The sequence below is a fragment of the Andrographis paniculata genome, unplaced genomic scaffold (assembly GCF_009805555.1).
Source record: "Andrographis paniculata isolate CXL003 unplaced genomic scaffold, ASM980555v1 Contig67END, whole genome shotgun sequence".
Taxonomy (NCBI): Eukaryota; Viridiplantae; Streptophyta; class Magnoliopsida; order Lamiales; family Acanthaceae; genus Andrographis; species Andrographis paniculata.
Window position 1 is genome coordinate 1,037,738 of NW_026137603.1, and position 21,528 is coordinate 1,059,265.

General features: G+C 38.8%; 1 protein-coding gene across 1 annotated transcript; it reads right to left on the reverse strand.

The window, feature by feature from the left end:
• Nucleotides 1-13,118: 13,118 nt before the first annotated feature.
• On the reverse strand, nt 13,119-20,620 carry LOC127263247 (uncharacterized). Its single transcript, XM_051292271.1, has 4 exons — nt 20,436-20,620; nt 15,121-15,380; nt 14,336-14,526; nt 13,119-13,202 (listed from the first exon to the last, which is right to left on the reverse strand). The coding sequence occupies exons 1-4, from the start codon at nt 20,618-20,620 to the stop codon at nt 13,119-13,121; spliced, it is 720 nt and encodes a 239-aa protein (XP_051148228.1).
• Nucleotides 20,621-21,528: the final 908 nt, after the last annotated feature.

Below are 21,528 nucleotides of genomic sequence, written 5' to 3' on the forward strand. Positions count from 1 at the left end.
ATGGGGAGGTCACATGGAAACTAAAAACAATCTATATATAGGCGGACAAAACATCATATATCAGCGCAGTACTGATTAAATATAGACCGTCGGATGATACACGTGTCTAATTGAATGATCAAGATTGCATAAGGGTAATATAGTATTATTGTATTTTATTTATTTAATATGCTTGAATTATATGTCTGAATTGTTGTCCTATTTCTTATATTGTTCTTAATAGGGTTTAGTCTTTGGAAAACATTCTAATAATGTAATATTAGAAGGATTTGTGATATATAATCACGATAATGATAGGGACTCTAGAAAGTCAAGTAATCTTATAGTTTTACACTTTTTGGTACATATATTAGTTCGAAATAACAATTACAACATGTAGTAGCTTTGTCCACTATCAAAATCTAAGTATATAGCAATAACCGAGGCAGTAAAAAAATCATTATGGTTAAAAAGTTTAAAAACTAAAATAGGCTATTTGAAAATTACTTTTTATTGTATTTTTGGACAGTCAATTCGGAATACAATTATGCAAGAATCATATATTCCGAGATAAACCTTAATACATAGACATACAATTTCATTTTATACATGATATTATATCTAAAGGCTTGTTAAAATTTAAAAAATAAAATGTCGGAATATAATCCTGCGGATATGGCCACAAAGGTTTTTTACTCTACAAAATTATGAAAATAACTCAATAGGTGATGATGATCCCCAATCACCTATTGGAACCGAATGACTAGATTAGGTGGAGGACTGTTGATTTTTGGCTCATATATTAAATGTGGTATGATTCCAATCTAACCGTAACATAATAAATCCCAAAATAAATTGTCAATTCACACTTGGCCCAGTCCATCTAACATGGTTTACTAATAGCCATCTGATCTAGGTTCTTCATCTTGAATGTTCATTCATATTAACCCTAGATATATATCGTGGGGGAGAGGTTGTGCGCCGCATTCATATTCATTATACATACATACGCACAATCTTAAAATTAGATTTCTCTCTCTCTCTACTCTCTCATCTTCCTTCTATCTCGATCCTCTATTTGTCACTCACCTCTTTTGGCAAAACCTTGCATCTGTCTCTTGTGAAGTTGAGGTTTGATCTTTCCTTTTCTTAAAGATTCGAACTGCACAAGGTTTGGATCTGATGAAACGGTCAGTAACCGTCTTCATGTGTGATTTTTCATGTGGTTTTTGTATCCGTCCACTAAAATATGTGTTTGAGGTGTAGTTCTTGACCTTCTTAGAGGATATTAGGACCGGTGTGAGTGTTCTTGTCCCGGTTTTGGGTTTATTGTGTTGTTTGCGTCCAAAAATGGTATCTTTTGGTAATTTGGGGGTTGAATTAAATTCTGAGATTTGTTTTTTTTTTTTAAGTTATTTTCTTATTTTCTTCAAAAAATAGTGTGAATGGATCCATAAAATTCTTACAATTGAGATTGTGGAAACTATATAAATATTTCTTGAATTGCTATTTTTATTTTTATCAACTCGATACTTGTAATAGTTATTCATATTTTTTTTCAGTATTTTTAAAGCAAGTTTGAAGGACAAAGAAGACACAAATGTTTCTTATCATTCGGTCAAGTTTCAACATTTACGAAATGGTAAGATTTTAATTTATTTTTCATATTGATTTCTATTTACAATTTTTAAAAATAATATTTATGATGCATTTTCCTTTCATGGGTTTAGGGTGACTTCTGTAATAAGTATATTACATTTTGACTCATTTGCCTCATCTTGGAATTTTAAAAATTGAAAATATCATATAATAATTAACATCTATACTACTAGGTTCTTCTATAGTAGAAGAACCTAGTCTCTCCTATATGATTCAATTTTTGCGTTTTTCATTAAGGGTGCTCTTTTTCATTGGAAGAACTTCTTGCATATAATTGATATCACATAAGAGACATATACTATATCTAAAGAAGAAAAGCCCCCGTAGAAAAAAAAGTATGTAAGTTACAAGAAATGATCATGTATGTCGGGATTTTAAAAAGAATAAAAAAGAAAGGGGTATGTTAATGTATTTTTTAGAAATTGGTCATTGATTATTTTGTTTGATTAAAAAAAAATTAAGTTATTGATTATTTTATAAACATATGTGACAAAAGAAGCACTTGTGTCTTTAAGTTACACCCAGATGTTTGTTTCTTTGTTAGACTAGAGGCATAGTGATTTTGAAAAATATTGCCATTGCAATGCACGAGCTTTAGTTTGTGCTAAAAAATACATTATCTCTAAGTTACACACCCATAGTTAGATCGATGTTTGCTTCTGTGTTATAAAGAGTATACGTATTTTTATGGAATTGAAGAGTATACTGTCTTTTAAAGCTATATTTTTTTGGGTAGATCATCTTGTTGTAAACATTCAACACACTTGGGCATATAGAATGGGGTCTAAATGAAAGATTGAAATGTTATTCAATTAATATTTTCATCGCAACCAAGGAGTGTGTATTTTTTGGTAACTAATACAAATAATTAATTACGATAGCAGATATGGCTTGTGTAAGACATAGGTTACTTTCTTTCGAAGAATTTTATTATATTTCACTATGCCTTACCTTATTGTTATACATGATGATCGTCAGTCAATCAGTGAGTTACTAAGAAGTAGAAAGAGCATCATAAACAAATGATGCTCAAAGAGACCAATTTGTTGTATATGCTCCTAGGGGCAAGATGAACCTTCTATTTCTTTTAATGGCATAGATCAACAACCGGTGAATAAAATAAGTTAATTACATTCCTTGAACAGAGGTAGGTGGTAACATTTTTAAAAAATTTGAATAAGTTTTGTTACTTCGTTATTATAATTAAGTATATTCTTGCAAGTATATCTAATATTGCAAGTATATCTGATAACCTATATTATATTTATTTTAGGAATTTGACATTATTCTTGCATCAGCATTATATTTTATGTGAATGGTGATCACCTAATAATCATCATTTCACTTGGAGGATTTTTTTTTTCTTTTTATTTTTTTTTGTAAAAATTTCTTTAAATATGTATACGAGTATATTTCATTAAATGGTTTTGATTGGTTTATACTAGAGATTTTCATTTCTTGGAGGGGTGACAATGGATTTATAATATATGGTATATATAATTTGGACTTGAATAGTGTATTATTGCAAGCATCTCTCATGATCCATTTTATTTTCATTTTTGGAATTTGGTTGCATATGCATTATATTTTATGTTAGTTAATGGTGATTGCCTAATAATAATCATCATTTCACTTCGATGATTTTTTTTCCTTTTCTTTTTTGGTAAAATTTTCGTTAATTATGCATATGAAGATATTTGATCAAATCATTTTGATTGTTTTATACTAGAGTTTTTTAATTTTGGGAGGGATGACAATAGGTATAAAATATATTGTACATTTAATTTGGACTTGAATAGTTTAATTGTGATAGAGTCTAATTATTTAAGAAAAGGGTTTGATATCAACTAAAACTTTTGAGTTGGGTATAGTATTATACTGAATCATTTGGACTTGCATTTTTATTTAGGTTATTGTTTGAAGAGAATATGTAAATATTACTATGACAGTTTATAAAATTATTTATTTACCTGACTTAATTTCATTTGATAGAGACTAACTATATATATATATATATATATTGTTTGTTTCATATGTGATAACTTTGGTATAAAATCATATAAGTTGTTTAGTGGATCACATATATTTTTTAATTATAAAAGTTGAATATTCACTATAAGAAAAAATTATTTTTGTAACAAAATATTTTTGTCTCTAAATCTACTTTTTCCGTTACTAATGACATTAGAGACGGAATTAGTAATAGAGTTACGTTAGCTACGTGAACTTTAGGGACGGAATTCCGTTACAAATATATTATTTTTTTTGTAGTGATTGTTAGGTCAAAATATTGTATTTTGTCTTTTACCAAGAATTTGAGATTGATATTCAATTTATATATATGTTTTGTATGTGTATAAATAAATCTCAGAAATATTTTCTTATTATTTGTTCCAATACAAACATAAAGTTATTGTTCGATATATATATATTTTTTTTGGTTATTGATAAAGTTGATACACATTTTTCTATGTTGTATGTTGGTTTTTTTGCAATTATCTGTTGTGAAAGCAGAATATTGGTACAATTATTCCTACAAAAATAAAATAGAATGTCAATACAATTATTTTTACAGAAGTTATCTATTATAATTTAATTATTTTTAAATAGAATGTAAGCAAAATTAGTCTTACAGAAATGACTATATATTTATGGTCTTGCTAATTTGTGAATTCTGCACCGATAATATTGAAGTGTGCATTTTCAAAATATTGAGATCGTTCCGGTTGAGTTCAATTTATCTAAAAGAAATGATATATTTGAATCAACATACAACATAATAAACTCCGAATCAACTATGGGAATGTATGAGAGAATGGATTCTCTATCGAGGCTCGAGTGGAATGACAAAGGCATCATTCTAACAGATGAGAGAAGGAAATTGTTAGATTCCTCCATGGTGCATCGAGAGAGTTGGTGCTCCTGAGATGAGGGTCGAGAGAAGTGTGTCTCTATTGCTGTGATGGAAATAGGGCTGCTCGACAGGGATGAAGTGACCCATCACTACCCGACACCACCAGTGCAGCGATGAATGAGCATATACACAAGCTGATATGACACGAATTTTGAAATAATTCAGTACTACTATTATTCCGAAAGTTATATTATAACTAATTGTCTATTCACAGCCTGCAGGTTTATATACAAGATGGTGGTCAGATAATCTTTGATCAGCTCCTGGCTGAAGATGAGAACTTTTTCCTTCAACATCATACCGAGGCCGACAAACTCCAGGATGAATTTTGTCTTGACGCCTTTGCTACGATTGAGCTTCGATGCTTCAACTGCTTGCATATCAATTCCATCCGTAGGAACTCGCGACACACATTTTTGGATGAGGTATGGATGAACAGAGAGTCAGAGACTATAGATAATTCTAATTCACTCTTAACTGGTCTCCAACCTGTTGATCAGCCTGTTTCGCAATCCAGACGGTTTCAAGAGGATTACGCAATCTCTTAGTCTGGAGAGATTCTTTTGCAGGATAGTTCCTTTCTGCACGTGCACAAATGGTGACATGGAGACTTTAAGCCTCTCCACTACACAGTTGATAGCTATGGGAAGCAAAGCTGGCCGAGAGCTTTTCTTATCTTATTGAGCAAAATTTCAGCACATGTACAGTTCCTGCATAGTCACTTACGCTACAGTCAGCCTTACGATCTTCAGCGTATTGAACAGCTCTTTGAAGTTGTTTTGGAATGGCGTCCCCGTCCTCTGCCCTTCCTTGCCTGCATTTGCTTCCACGTGCTCCTGCGCCGTTAGCTTCTCAAAGAGATTGTATCTAACCCCCAAAAGGCCTCCCTTTTTCTTCCATGAACACATTTTAACCATGCGGATTGTCTCCATATCTAGGCATCTGATACTCCTTTGAAGAGTTGGTCCACAGTCTCCCTCTCATTTCCGATGAACACCGGATTGTTCAGGTTGAGGAAATGAAACCCAGCCTAGTACAAAGTATTCCAGCTGGGACGATGAACAATAATAGTGCCGAATTAGTTCACTCCTTGACGAATCAGCTCTTGTATATTGTTCGAATATGGAATTAATCTACACTAGTGTTGAAACTGATTAACTTACCACACGGCTGGTAATTGTTCCCATTTCCTCCACAGCTAGCGTAGTTAAAGTTCAATTCATCAAACAAGCTGTCCGCCTCCTTCCCCCATTCAGGTTCTTTCTGTTCTTCTTTTGTCAGTGGCACGGCATCATCTTTGGACGTAGTTTCTTTAGAAGAGGAGGGTAGTTTTCAACTCTTTGGCATGGCTTCACCTAGAATCTTGGACATGTCAAATCATTTTGGCTTCAGCTTCTTTGCTTTGGCCCCTGTCATGAACTTCGACATCTCCTTAAGCTAATAGGGTATGTCATCTCCACTACCGCTGTTTCTGCTCATTTCAGCACATTCTTCGGTGGACTCCATTGTATTGCAGGAGTTATCGGCACTGCTGCTGCTGACACTATCCCCCGAATCTCCTTCCAATTCTTCAAGGGGAACCATTGTATTGGAGGGGCTGTCCCAATTATCCCCGCGGTTGGAGTGACAGCCTAGTTCACGGATTGTGCACTCATCGAGCATAAGTATGAGATTGATTCCTCAAAATGCTCCAAAATTTCTTTGAATTCTTCTTCAGAAGCCTACATGCCGCCTTTCTTCTCCAACACGTTCCTCTCATTTTTACTTTCCGTCCCTGATCAAAGATATGCAAATATGAGAACGTCAATAAGTGATATGATTTAATGTTAGAATTTTCTTAAGTTAGAGTAGAGTATTTTATTAAGAAATGGCTGTAGAACTAACAAAACAAGCCTTGTCCACCAACAAAAGAAAAAAGACAATTATTGCAGATATTATGATCATTTTTGTTCTTGAAATGGAAGCAATATAGCTTCAAGATCAATATACTTAGTCACGAGCTCAAAACCTCATATAGTCATATGCATCAAGCTCCACAGGACATGCAAATCAATCATCGGCTACCAATATTGGACAGGTCATGATTCCCGGTGCATCCTTCATAATGAACTGTTTGAAGCTTTTCATTGACCTGCTGTCCATTGAAGTTCAATTTCATTATCGAATAGAAGATTAGAAATGCATAGTTAGTGAGGATATTGTTCACGGGAGGCATTCAATAACGAATAGGAACTAATAGAATTATTGGCATCTCATCGCCCATTTCGGGTTGATCATCACATTGTGTCATTTCAGGAACATGACCACTCTCCATTTCAGAATCAGCAACAACTTCATCCATTTCGGGCAGCCCCATTTCTTCCATTCTCTCATCTCTTAGTATGATGGCTCCATCACCCCCTCGATCCTTGAAGGAGAATCTATTAATTTTCTCTCTCTAACCACAATAGCTCTGTCGTACAAGATTCTCATTGTTGGTTTGGAAATTATTATGTTGTTTATTTTTTCATATGTATCGTTTCTTTTAGCTAATTTGAACTCAATTGAAACTATCTCATTGCACAATTTGATTATGATAGTGTAGAACTAAAAAAATTAGTGACATGAAAAATGATCCTTTTTGTAATAATAGTTATTGTGGACATGCAATTTATAAATAAATATAGTATAATCGATAATTATTGTAAAAATAATTATGTTGACATTGTTTTTATTTTATTTTTTATGAACAAGTTGCACTGACATTCTGTTTACATAATGACAACAAAATCAGCATGCTTGCAACATAGACAAATGTGCATTGACTTAATAAATAACAACAAAACAAAATAACATCAAAAGTATATATATGTTAGAATTTGAAAAAAAGATAAAAAGTCATTTGTGAGACTTATTTTACATCTATAAAGTGTGTAAATTAAAGGTTAATTCAAATTCTTGGCAAAAGACAAAATAAAATATTTCATGCTTACAATATTCTAACTTTATATAAAAACAGATCAAGTTGTCAAATTTATACATAAGTTTCACATGTGATGACAAAATAATATTCAATCTCTTATCATATGTGTTGATGTATTTTTTCAACAAACAAAAAGTAAAATTCAAAGATATGGAAATATCCTTAAATTTGATTAATTAGTGCCTGAGATTAGGAATCTCTAAATACTGTACGGTACACAAGAAAATAAATTGGAAATTAAAATGCTGAAAATTTAAAGTGGTGATCCCCGAATCTGACTTTACTTTGTTGAAGTTGATTGAAGATGTCTTTCTCCAGAAAAATCCAAATCCTTAAATATTCCTTAAGAAACGGTACTGGAAACTGTCGTCCGAACGGTTACAACGCCTCTTTTTCAACCGTTTGCTAACCCTTCTCCTGCCGACACGTGTCCTCAACCGACCGAAGTGTCATTCTCGCTCACTAGCAACAGTATCCGACTCTCTGGACCGACCGCAGACCTTCCGCCCTTTTGGCCCGACCGCAAATTTTCCGCCCTTTTGGCCCGACCGCAAATTTTCCGCCCTTTTGGCCCGACCGCAAATTTTCCGCCTTGTTGGTCCGACTGCAAACCTCCCGACTTGCAGACCACCCGACTTGTTTGGTCCAGCTGCATAACTCCCGACTTATAGACCATCCGACTTGTTGGTCCAGCCGCATACCTCCCGACTTACAGACCATCCGACTTGTTGGTCCAGCCGCATACCTCCCGACTGACAGACCATCCGACTTGTTGGTCCAACCGCATACCTCCCGACTGACAGACCATCTGACTTGTTTGATCCAGCCACAAACCTTCCGACTTACGGACCTTCCGACCTGCAGACCTCCCGACCCGCGGACCTTCCGACCTGTGGACCTTCCAACCTGCGGACTTTCCAACCCGCGGACCTTCCGACCTGCAGACTTTCCGACCCACGGACCTTCCGACCTGCAGACTTTCCGACCTACGGACCTTCCGATCTGCGGACTTTCCAACCCGTGGACCTTCCGACCTGCGGACTTTCCTACCCGCGGACCTTCCGACCCGCTATTTCCTTAGAAATGCACCTATTTTGCCTGAGTTCCCCACGGTGCCCCTCGACCAGTTCGATCACCTCAATTGTAAGGCCCATTTTTCTTTTTACGTTGGGCTTTTTAACCTAATTCTAAATTTCATACGTAACAACTTGCCCTCCGCCAAGGGACTTTCAAACGCCATTTCTCAATCACCGTTTGGAAGTTCATAAATCACAACCCTACTGAGAAATCGCCTCTGCAACTGCATCAGTTACTGCAACATACCTGATTCCACGAAACTCTCCCTTCTTCAATACTAACCTTTGAGAATCATAATCTCTACAATTCTAAACCATGGCAAATCGCTACATCCCTGCACTCCCCGTCGACGGATCAATCCCTAAAACCACTCTTGTGTCGACGAAAACGCACACTCCAACTGTTCGTCCATATTGCACAACTGCTGAAGACTCCAACCGCATGAGAGAAGTCTTGGAAGCCCGAAACCTACTAGCTGTCAACAATCCTGATTACAATGCGGTCCGCCTCCATGACAACATCAAAACTCATTTGACGGACCCCAAGGATCCGTACCGCACCTGGTACCAAAGAGTAGCAGAGCATTTCCAAGATCAATGAAAAAGTCAACAGATCGATCAAGCCATACGTTTGTCTACTCTCCCATGTCATTTACATGAGAAAGTCCTTCTAGCAATGGCAGCGTTTTGGCACCCTGAGATTTCCACATTCCTTCTTCCAACAGCCCCCATCGACCCCAACCTCATGGATGTGGCCATGATCGCTCATCTTCCAATCGTAGGGGAAGACCCTGTAATGGGTGCCCTAGATGGGCAAGAGCCCAATGCAGACCATTTGGGCTGGTCTCTGACAGACGTGAAAGAATGGGGCTGGATTAAATTTCTAATCGACCAGCAAGGAGCAGACCGTACCCCTGTAACCGACCAAGAACACACAGCCTTCCTGCTCTTTTGGCTCTGTACGTATATTGTAGTTTCCCCTTCGAAATGTGTCCTCCCTTCTCACCTTGATCTTGCTATACACATAGCCTCGGGTCGTTTCTTTTCATTAGGCACCCTTTTCCTTGCCAATCTCTTTGAAGGGCTATCCAGGGTTAGCACCCGCCTTACAGAAAATGATGGTAGAAAATTAGACACTACTGCATCGGGTCCTTTTTTGTTCCTGGAACTATGGTTCCGTTTATATTTTCCCGACGCTTTCCAACTTGGTCATCCTCCCATTGCCCCCACACTTGAGAAGTCTTTAGGGGTAGCCCTTAACCGACTTTGCTTAGGTCGTAATAACCTCCAAGCGTCTGATCCGATCATAACTGCCATTCTTACTGATAATCGAAATGATACCCATTTCTACATACACAAAGGTATATTGGTTATGCGTCCGGCCTGTTTTGGCCATTCCCTGTTCCGTCACCTTTGTCTAGACCAAACCCACTTCCACATCCGACTTACTCTTTCTCCTGGGATGTTGCTCTTAAGCCCAGGTCTTTATTTGCTAGCAAGAAGATTGATAAAAAGGGTCCCAAAGTATTTTATACCTTCAACTATCAGCCTCAATTTTTGGCACGCCAATTCGGATGCCAACAAGGCTTACCTGGTCCTATTGCTCATCCACATTTAATAATTCAAAGTCCGGATGAGAGAGCCATTCCTGATTTGATTGCCCCGTACATATCCCAACTCACAAATTACATAACTTCCAACTCTAACATTCCTTACAAATCTTCTCCAACTTCAGTTGAATCCTTTCGTGAGTGGTGGTCGGTTACTTGGGCCTTGATTGCCCCTGACAAGGATCGTTTGCTGGCCATCCTCCTTCCCCCACCTGCGTTGACATTAGGGACGACCCCACTAACTAATGTCCGAAGTAAATTAATTACTCAGGGCACTGGGTCGGACACTCCACAGAGGAAAAGGAGAGCCTATCAGACTCAAGCTATTCCCCCCTCTGGGGACAATCAACTGACCTTAACAAACCGCCCATCAGGTCGGCCCCTTATAAAGACCCGACCCCGTCCAGGTATAACCTCATACTCTCAACTCAACTTGATCCTTTCCTTACCATAGTATTAATCCTTATTTTTATACTCAGGTGTGACTTCGGCCCAGGCGACCGCCCAACCTGCTTCAAGACCAACTAAAGCAGCAAAGCCACCAACCGACCAACCACCAGAACCCGAGCCCCCGACCAAGCGCCGGGCCTCGAATAAAATGCCTTCATCTGCCGAGCAGGCAACAACAAGGGTCTCATCTCCCAGTGAGGCGACTGCTTCAGAGATGGGCAGGTTACCTTATGTCGCTTCAGACCCATCTCTACCCGCTATGGCACTGATGGCCATGCCTATGCCTGCTTCTGCCGCCTCTGATACAACCGCTCCGGACGCATCAAACCAAAGAGCAGCCGACTTGGGGGTAGCCGACCCAGGGGCAGCCGACTTGAAGGTAGCCGACCCAGGGGCAACCGACTTGGGGGTAGCCGACCCAGGGGCAGCAGACCCTCTTCCAGAAGCAGACAGACAGGAAGGAGAACCTGTACCTGCTCAACCAAGGGGACCCTTACAGGAGTTACAAGAGATTCCCTCTTCTGAATCAGAGACCTCTGTTAATCTGGTAAACACTCGAGATTCCTTCTTCCAAAGTACCAAAATACAAGCTAGTATTAACATGACCTTTAACACACTATATCTCCACCATTCAGGGACCCAGATCCATACCACAACGCCCATTTGAAGCAGCCGACCAGTCAGCCATTGTAATACCAGCCACCCAGCCTTCCGGACTTGAGGCTATTCTAGCACCTTCAGCGACCACCATCCGTCCAGAGGTACATAGAACCTTCACAATTGATTCTCAATATCCATGCTCCATTCAGTCTGAGATAAACATCTTTATTTCAGGGATGTTCTGATCTAGCCCTCTCTTCGGCTGTCCCCATTCGGACGGACGTCCGAACTGTAATCGCACATGCTGTTGACCAATCTTTCCCTGACCTGGGAACAGACTTGCTTGACAGCCTTCTTCAAGCCATTGGTGGTCTTTTGTTTCAAATATCTTCAGAGTCGGATGCTACATCCATTCTTCACCAATTGATGGAACGACTATCTGAACTCCGGAATGAAGTTCAGTTCGCTCGTGTTCTGACCACTGAAACACCCTTGCCTGATTTGGATCGACTAAGTCTGGAGGCTTCCTTGGCCAAAACTAAGGAATCCATTCAACAGGCAATTGGCCGGCTATAAGGCCTTAATAATGCCAAGACACAAATAGAAGGGTCGATTCAGCAAAAAGAGGCAGAACTGAGGGCGCTTCATCAAGAGAGGTCTGTCCTGGAAGGCCATATCAACGATGAGCAACGCCTGATTGATCGGTACAAGACCAATGCAGCCGACCTGGACCAGGAATTATAGATTCATGCCCGATCCCAACTCATAAGGCAATATCAGTTGGCTGCCAATAACAGGCGACTTTCCAGGACAGAAGATAAATGGTCCCAGATTAAACTTATTTTAGGGTCTCTTCTGTAAACTTTCGGAAATTTTGACTTAGTACATAAAATTTTTGTCTTATTGTTAAGGATCACTTCCCAAATTCCAAACCTCCGGGGAACCAACCAATTCATCACCCTTATAAATATTTGCAGTCCTTGCAAATCAGCAGATAAACATTTATCCACAAATCAAACCTTGAACACACCTGCTAACAGACATTAAAATGCCACCCCACCGTTCTCATGTTCCTGTAAACAATTGGCAAGGTGTCATTCAACCTTTTTTTTGTGGGTAATCATCCAGTTGGAGGTCATGCTGAAGACCTACTATGCATCCTCAAAAAATTGGATTTCAAATTCAGGTTTTCCCAACGAGGCAGAAAGACCATCCATCGTGTCATTCGCCTGATGGAAAACGTGCTAGAAGGATATGAGACCCTTCGGGATATTCAAAGTCGCCTTCCCGACATTGATCATCACATGGATTTGATTGAACACCATGTGACAGCCATACTCCCAGACCTTGGCTGGGACCATACCTTCTCCAATCAGCGTGTAGTCTTTTCAAGATTACACACTCTTGTTAATCGTTAACACCAAGCCGTAACAGACATGAAAGCTCGGACTGACTATGATCTTGAGAAGATGCAGGACCAATGGGAGAAGTACCGACCTAGCTTAGAGGACCTTATTGATGAAGAACCAGAACTAATCCCTAATCACTGGAATGATGATTCTGACTCAGGAGAAAGTGATCCTCGGCATGATTCAACATCTGACAATGAATGAACCCTTGTTAGGTTCGAACCCTTGGTAAATGGGTTCTAAAAACTTACTGTTTCATGCTTTCTTGTAATCTGAAAAGGTAGGGAAATACCTCTTCAGATATCTAGCATTAATACAGTCGTGTACCCTTTTGCCTTCTTGATTTATAATAATAAAGGCATCATTTCCAATCTTCTTTTGAATTATGAATGGCCCCTCCCAATTCGGGGACCACTTTCCCAATTGATCAACGTTCTTATAAGTTGGAAGAATAGTCTTCTAGACCAGGTCTCCTTCTTTGAATGTTCTGTAAAAGATTTTCTTTCCATAAGTCTTGGCCCTGATCTCATTTTGCTTCACAATCTGATCAATTGTATGAAGTGGGTGACATCCAAACTTTCCAATTGCTGCAACATCAATTGTTGATATTCCTCAGTAAATTCATCATTGGTAAAGCTTGTGCGTCCGGATGAGACCTGCACTTCGGCTGGCAACACAACATCTTGTCCAAAAGTGAGTTGATATGGCGAAAACCCTGTGGCAGAACTTCTGTTATTCCTATGTGCCCATAAGGCTCGAGATAACAACAAATGCCATTTCCTTGGGTACCCTTCAATCGTTTTCTTGATGATCCCAATGATAATCTTGTTAGTTGTTTCTGCCTGCCCATTAGCTTGGGGATAATAAGGCGAAGAATGATTCAGACAAATGCCAAACTCTGCCAAGGAGGTTAAAAACTTTTTCCCAGTAAAGACCAGACCTTGGTCGGTTGTTACTGAATGAGGTATACCATATCTATATATGATCTGATTCAGCACAAAATCGATCACCTCCTTCTGATCCACATTTTTCAAAGCAACCGCCTCCACCCATTTGGTGAAATAATCTGTTGCAACTAGAATAAAACAATGATTCTTGGATGAGGGAGGATGAATTTTACCAATGATATCCATAGCCCAAGATTTGAAAGGCCCGTGCCTCTGACATTCTTGACAGCCCTTGGCAAATTGTATGCAGCCTTCAAAAATCTTTGGCCAAAAGAAACCTAAACGATGAATAGCCCATCTCATGTTCAGACCTGCTCGATGAGCTCCACATATTCCACTGTGTACTTCTGTCATCACCTCCAAAGCCTGGTCGGGACCCAAACATTTCAAGAGCAATCCTTCGAATGTCCTTTTATATAACGCTCAGTCTACCAATTGAAATCGCAATGCTTTCAATCGAATTCCAATTGATACATTTGCTCCTGGATCTTGCAAATACATGATTAGTTCTGTCCTCCAGTCGGTTCCTGCTTCTGTGTCAGGGCCGACCGCTGCACATATATCTTTTTGGATTCTCTTGCAAGCTTTTTGAGCTAAATCATCTGCAAATTGATTCACCTTTCTAGGGACGAACTCAATTATCACTTCGGAGATCTTTGATAACAACCGACCTACCAGATCCCTGTATCTGCGTAGGTTGGGATAATTGCAAACATATTGTTTATTTACCTGATTAATCACCAATTGAGAATCCCCTTTTATAATAACCGACTGGACTTTCCTGGCTATCAAAGCCTCCAATCCCAAGATTAAAGCCTCATATTCTGCTGAATTATGGGTCATAGCTTCCATTTGCAACTGCAAACTGACCCTTTGGCCATCTGGTCCTTCCAACAAGACACCTGCGCCTGACCTATTTCCTGAGGTAGAATCATCAAAGAACATTAACCAATTTCGGGTGTTTACATACGATACACACCCAGTCGGTTGCTCCTCATGACCTGTAAACTTTGCCAGAAAGTCTGCTATTGCTTGGCCGTTGACCGCCCTCAAAGGAGAATGATACAAATCGAAAGACGCCAATTTAATGGCCCACTTCATGAGTCTGCCCTGCATCGTAGGTCTTTGCAAAATCAACTTAATGAGATCAATCTTTGAAATAACCTCAACTCTTCTAGGCAGCATATAATGTTCAAGTTTGGTGCATGCAAACACCAATGAATAACACATCTACTCTGGCATTGTATAGTTTTATTCTGGTCCTGTGAGAGTCTTGGTCAAGTAATAAATTGCCCTTTCCTTTCCATCATCTCCATCTTGAGCTAGTAAGCAACTAACCACTTCATGGGTATTTGCCAAATAAATTTTGAGGGGCCGACCTTCCTTGGGAGGCATCAACACAGGTGGTTGAGCCAATGCTTGCTTTATAGTCTCTAAAGCCGCCTGTTGGTCTGGTCCCCACTCAAAGGCGCTTCCTTTTGCCTTCAACAATATAGTGATTGGTCTAACCTTACCAGCAGCATTGGAAATGAACCGCCTGAGATAATTTACTTTTCCCAACAGATTTTGAATTTCTTTAATCGTCTGAGGTGGTCGGCTGGTAAGAATTGCCTTGGCTTTGTTAGCATCGATCTCAATGCCCCTCTCATGAACCAAGAACCCCAAGAAACTCCCAACTGATATACCGAAAGCACACTTAGTTGGGTTCATTTTCAATTTGTACTTCTTCATCGGACTGAAAGCATCCTTAAGATCCCTCAAATATTCCTCAAAACTAGAAGATTTGACAATAACATCATCAATATAGACTTCCATAGACTTACCAATGAGATCATGAAAAATTGAGTTCATGGCTTTCTGATAAGTCGCCACAGCATTCTTCAAACCAAAAGGCATAACTGTCCACTCATAAATACCTAATGCTCCTGGACATCTAATTGATTTCTTGTGAATGTCTTCCTAGGCCAAAAAGATTTGGTTATACCCCGCATAACCATCCAATAAATCAGTCAAAGAAACCGTTGGCAAGGGATTGAAAAATCTGGCATGAAATGCCATCTCTAAATCTTCCCAAGTTTGTATTTGCCCAGGTGGCAGACTTACAAACCATGAAAAAATTGTCCTAGTTAGAGACAATCCAAACAGTTGTAACTTGTAAAAATGATTGTTACCAATTTCCATCCTCTCCAGAAAAAACATGAAAATCTGGTGGCATGTAATTCCTTGGAAGAGAATATTCATTAATAATCCTTTCTGGGAAAGGTCTTTGATAAGCAGGTCGGTTGGCCATCTGAGGATTTAGACCGAACTGAACCCTCAATACGCGAGCAATTTCATCACCCAAACAAAAATGTTGATGATCAGGAATATCAATGGAATTTTGCATAGGAATAAGAATAGGATCCTGCACATGTCCCCCTAGCCTTTCCTCTCTTGTAATGTTCGGTTGCACATTTTCAACCCTTGGTCCTAAAGGAATATTATTTGGGAAATTTAGAGGAGTCTTTCCCTTATCTGTTCGGTTGAACGTTGTGGCGCTTGGAAGTGTGCTGTCCACATATGATGGCCCTGAAAAATTTGCTTGCATTCTTGATGGTGACACCCCTGGCGGCGTCTAGGTGGGTTGAAGAGTAACCCTTGATAATGCTTGATCTAATATGTTCTGCAAAAGATTTTGTTGCTCGCGCAACATGTTCTGCATAACCACACTTTGCTGATTGTTCATTTGTTGAACATAAGACAACCAATCGGTAGGTGGTTGGGGAATCTCCCCTAGATTTCGCATGACTGGTGGTGAAATATTTTCTCCCACTGGTGCTGATGATGATTGAGGTTGTGTACCTGCCATATTGATTTTTCTGATGATTCGGGCAGACCTCAGTCGTATGAAATTCTCTGTTGATGTGGGATCAGCAATCTTGCCTTTCTCCCACTGTTGTCGCCAATTTTTTGATGTATTTTTTCAACAAACAAAAAGTAAAATTCAAAGATATGGAAATATTCTTAAATTTGATTAATTAGTGCCTAAGATTAGAAATCTCTAAACATTGTACGGTACACAAGAAAATAAATTGGAAATTAAAATGCTGAAAATTTAAAGTGGTGATCCCCGAATCTGAATTTGCTTTGTTGAAGTTGATTGAAGATGTCTTCTCCAGAAAAATCCAAATCTTTAAATATTCCTTGAGAAACGGTACTGGAAATCGTCGCCCGAACGGTTACAACGCCTCTTTTTCAACCGTTTGCTAACCCTTCTCCTGCCAACACGTGCCCTCAACCGACCGAAGTGTCATTCTCGCTCACTAGCAACAGTATCCGACTCTCTGGACCAACCGCAGACCTTCCGCCCTTTTGGCCCGACCGCAAATCTTCCGCCTTGTTGGTCCAACTGCAAACCTCCCGAATTGCAGACCACCCGACTTGTTTGGTCCAGCTGCATAACTCCCGACTTACAGACCATCCGACTTGTTGGTCCAGCCGCATACCTCCCGACTTACAGACCATCCGACTTGTTGGTCCAGCCGCATACCTCCCGACTGACATACCATCCAACTTGTTGGTCCAGCCGCATACCTCCCGACTGACAGACCATCCGACTTGTTTGATCCAGCCGCAAACCTTCCGACTTACGGACCTTCCGACCTGCGGACCTCCTGACCCGCGGACCTTCCGACCTACGGACTTTCCGACCTACGGACCTTCCGACTTCCGGACCTTCCGACCTGCAGACTTTCCGACCCATGGACCTTTCGACCTGTGGACTTTCCGACCTGCGGACTTTCCGACCTGCGGACTTTCCGACTCGCGGACCTTCCGACCTGCAGACTTTCCTACCCGCGGACCTTCCGACCCGCTATTTCCTTAAAAATGCACCTATTTTACCTGAGTTTCCCGCAGTGCCCCTCGACCAGTTCGATCACCTCAATTGTAAGGCCCATTTTTCTTTTTACCTTAGGCTTTTTAACCTAATTCTAAATTTCATATGTAACAATATGAAATTAGGTCACGTAAATAATAAAAGCATAAAATAATTTTACCAATTTATCTATTTCTTGAAAGACAAATATTATCATATTCTCTTGAAATAATAATCTAAATAAAAATGCAAACATAAATCAAGTATGAATAGATGCTAAAAGACAAATATTATCATGTTCTCTTGAAATCTTAATCTAAATAAAATGCAAACATACATCAAGTATGAATAGATGCAAAACATGAACTAAATACAAATATTCAAATCCAAATTTTCAATTTAACTTCACTACATTTCAATCAGACTCGTGATAGACTTGACAAAACCCAAAGGATCCATATTATGTTTATGCACATTTAAAATTATAAGGAAAAATTGTAACTAATATCCTATACATATAACTTCAGTACTCTGTCTTGTGTGTTAGTTTCATAGCTTGTCAAATCCACGCATTTCTGTTATTGAATGACACGTGACACAAGATATTTTTAACGAAATTGTGATATATCCAAGATATATTTCGTGAGGGTGTCTATAAAGTGCACGCTGGCAGAGTGTGTCACAATTAGATTAGCCGCACAGGTCAACGCAAGTTGTCATCACTTACAACAAAGTGGATTCTTGAGAAGAATTCATGTATAGGCTCAAAAGGTTGCATCTGCAGATTTTTCAAAATCTCTTCCCAGTGTTTGAATTTCACCCTGACCACTTCCTCAACGCCTAAATATCCATATTTCAATAATTTCCAGGTTGTGTTTGATATTGTTGTTGCGATTACACGAGGAAATATAGCTTCATCTAATGCTTGATAGATAAAGAAAACCAATGCTTTGGCATCTTTCACTTTTCTTTCAAGTCTTTACATTGAGTGGCATTCAACCTTGCAATATCCTCGGCTACATCTCCAATGTCCCATATACCAAATAATAAAAAGAATTGTGTTCAGATAAAGAAAATTTAAAATAATTAAAGAAATTAATATATTTCGCCTTATCAAATAAACCTGAAAGGTTACAAATAAAGCAAAACAACCTTTAATTATTTTCTAAGCAATACAACTGACATCAAATAGATTTTAATTCAAATAAATATAATTGCTCTAATAATAATAATAATAATAATAATAAGGGTAAACTATTTTTTTTAGTCCCGTAACTGAACCCCCTTATCATTTTAGTCCCGTAAGTAGAGCATGTCGCAAACTAGTCCCATAAGTGAAATTTTTTTACTTTTTTAGTCCTCCGGCACCGGAGACGCCCGTGTGGCTCGCCAGAGGCTATGTGTCCGCCAGGTCAGCGACATCTGACGGACACGTGGATTTTATTAATTTTTTATCATTTTTTTAAATTTTTGTAAAATTGATTTTAAATTAATTTTTGATTTTAATTGCCTTTTTTATTTTTTTTTTATTTGGTCCAATTGAAAAAAAATTAAAAAAGATTAAAAAAATAAAAAATAAAATAAAATTCATGTATCCGCCATGTATAGCTGACCTGGCGGAACACCTAGCGGACACATGGCTTCCGGCGAGCCACGCGGGCGTCTCCGGCGCCGGAGGACTAAAACAACAAAAAGTTTTCACTTATAAGACTAGTTTGCGACAGGCTCCACTTAAGGGACTAAAATGATAAAGGAGTCAGTTACGGCACTAAAAAAATAGTTTACTCTAATAATAATAATACTAATAATAATAATAATAATAATGTAATGAGAAAACGAGAAAGAAAGTAAATAAATAACACAGAGGTTTTATGTGATTCGTTGATGGTGTGTCAACCTATGTCCACAGGCAGAAACCAGAGGGATTTAATTATACTGATTCAGAGGGTTACAATCATAGAATACGGCTAGGAACCATATCTATTTATATATATGCACTCCCTAAAACACCATAAACCCTTAGCCCATTAGGTGTTAATTAAGATGGGCCAAAATGAAAAAACCAGACTAATTGAAAACAACATTTCCGCTTTGGTTCCGGGTCGGGTAAACAACTAAATCCAAGTCACGTTCCAACAATATTTACCTTTACTTGTAGCTAATCCAACCACCAAAGGTTCCTCAGTATCTCTCTCAGTCATCTCGTTCCTGATAGATGCCCTAGGGGACTTTACCTCATACGAATATTCACCAAGTTCAAGCAGTGCTCAAACATCTCCGTTGGTAGCGTCTTTGTCAACATATCAGTTGGATTGTGTTTTGTAGCTATTTTCTAAATATAAAATATGTCTTCCTCCAGAACATCACGGCTATAATTCACCTTATATCATGCTTGGTTCTTTCATGATACACCGGATTTCTAGCCAAACTCAAAGCACTCTGACTATGACATAATAACATCGGTTTCCCCACCTTCAGACCCAAACTCTACACCAGACCATGTAACCAGATACACTTTTTAATACCTTCAGTCATTGACATATATTCCGTCTCATCGACAGTGCAACCGTAGGTTGTAAAGTAGACTTCCAACTAATTGCACATCCAAATAGAGTGAAGATAAAACAAGTCATTGATCTTCGTTTCACTAAGTCACCCCCGTAATCAGAGTATGCATGCCAACCAGACCATCACCATGACCTTTATAATCATATACTAGATTAATATCATATTATTCTTACAGATATCACATGAACCACTTTAAAGGTTCCCAGTGAGCTTTACCCGGATTAGCCATAAACCTGCTCACCACGCTAATCACATAAGTGAAATCCGGCCTAGTACATACCATCGCATACATAAGACTTCCAACTGAACTTGAATATGGAACAATATTCATGTAGCTAACCTCTTCATTTGTAGCCGGTATAGTGCTCTGATCAAATATAAATGTGCCGCCAAAGGAGTACTTACCGGTTTGGACTGATCACATAGAATGCCTGCAAAACTTTCCCAATATACTTTCCTTGAGAAACCCATAGCCTTTCTACTTTTCTATCACGCCAGATCTCCATACCCAGTATTTTCTTTACCGTACCCAAATCTTTCATCTCAAACTCACTCTTTAGTAGGGCCTTCAAGTCATTAATTACAACCATTTCTTAGCTGCAATTAATATATAATCCACACACAACAAGAGATACACAAAGGAATCACTAGAAACTTTCTTTGAGTAAACACAGCTATCAAACTGATTACGAGTACAACCATTAGACACCATGAAAGAATCAAATCTCTTGTACCACTACCACGGAGACTGCTTCAAACCTTATAGAGATTTCTTTAACAAGCATACCTGGCCCTTTTTAGAACTGTCAAACCCCTCCGGTTGACATATGTAGATCCTTTCTTTTAGATTACCATGAATGAATGTTGTTTTTACATCAAGCTACTACAGCTCTAGATAAAAAGCACCCACAATTTCCAAAAGAACCCGGATGGTTTTGTGTTTCACCATAGGAGAAAAGGCTTCAAGGTAATCGATTCCTTCCTTCCGTGAGAACCCTTTTTCCACCAGTATCGCCTTTAAACTAGTAGGTTCAACACCAGAAATTCTCTAATTTCTTTTAAAGGCCCACTTGCATTCACCCATTGTGGTAGTGCAATGATATCCCAAGTCTTGATATTTTCAAGAGATTGCATCTCTTCATTCATTGTCATAATCCAGTTTTCTGCATCTTTACTCGCTACAACTTCTTTATATGTTTTTGGATCATCAGAGCTAAGATCATCACCAACCGCCAATGCGTAAGCCACATAATCCATTTCACAAGTATTGGCATATCTTGCAAACCTAGTTAGTTTATGAATATTTCTCTTTCCCTTTCTAGTTTCTATGAAATCTTCAATCCCATTACTAGTGTCACCAACTTCCTCCTCAATCGGTTTCCCTTGAGGTTTTGACTGATCTGGTTGATCGGATCAATCAATAGTACTATCCTGCTCCTCTTCCTCTAACAAAACTCTATTAGGAGTCTCAAACTCCACCTTCTGATCAGCACCACAA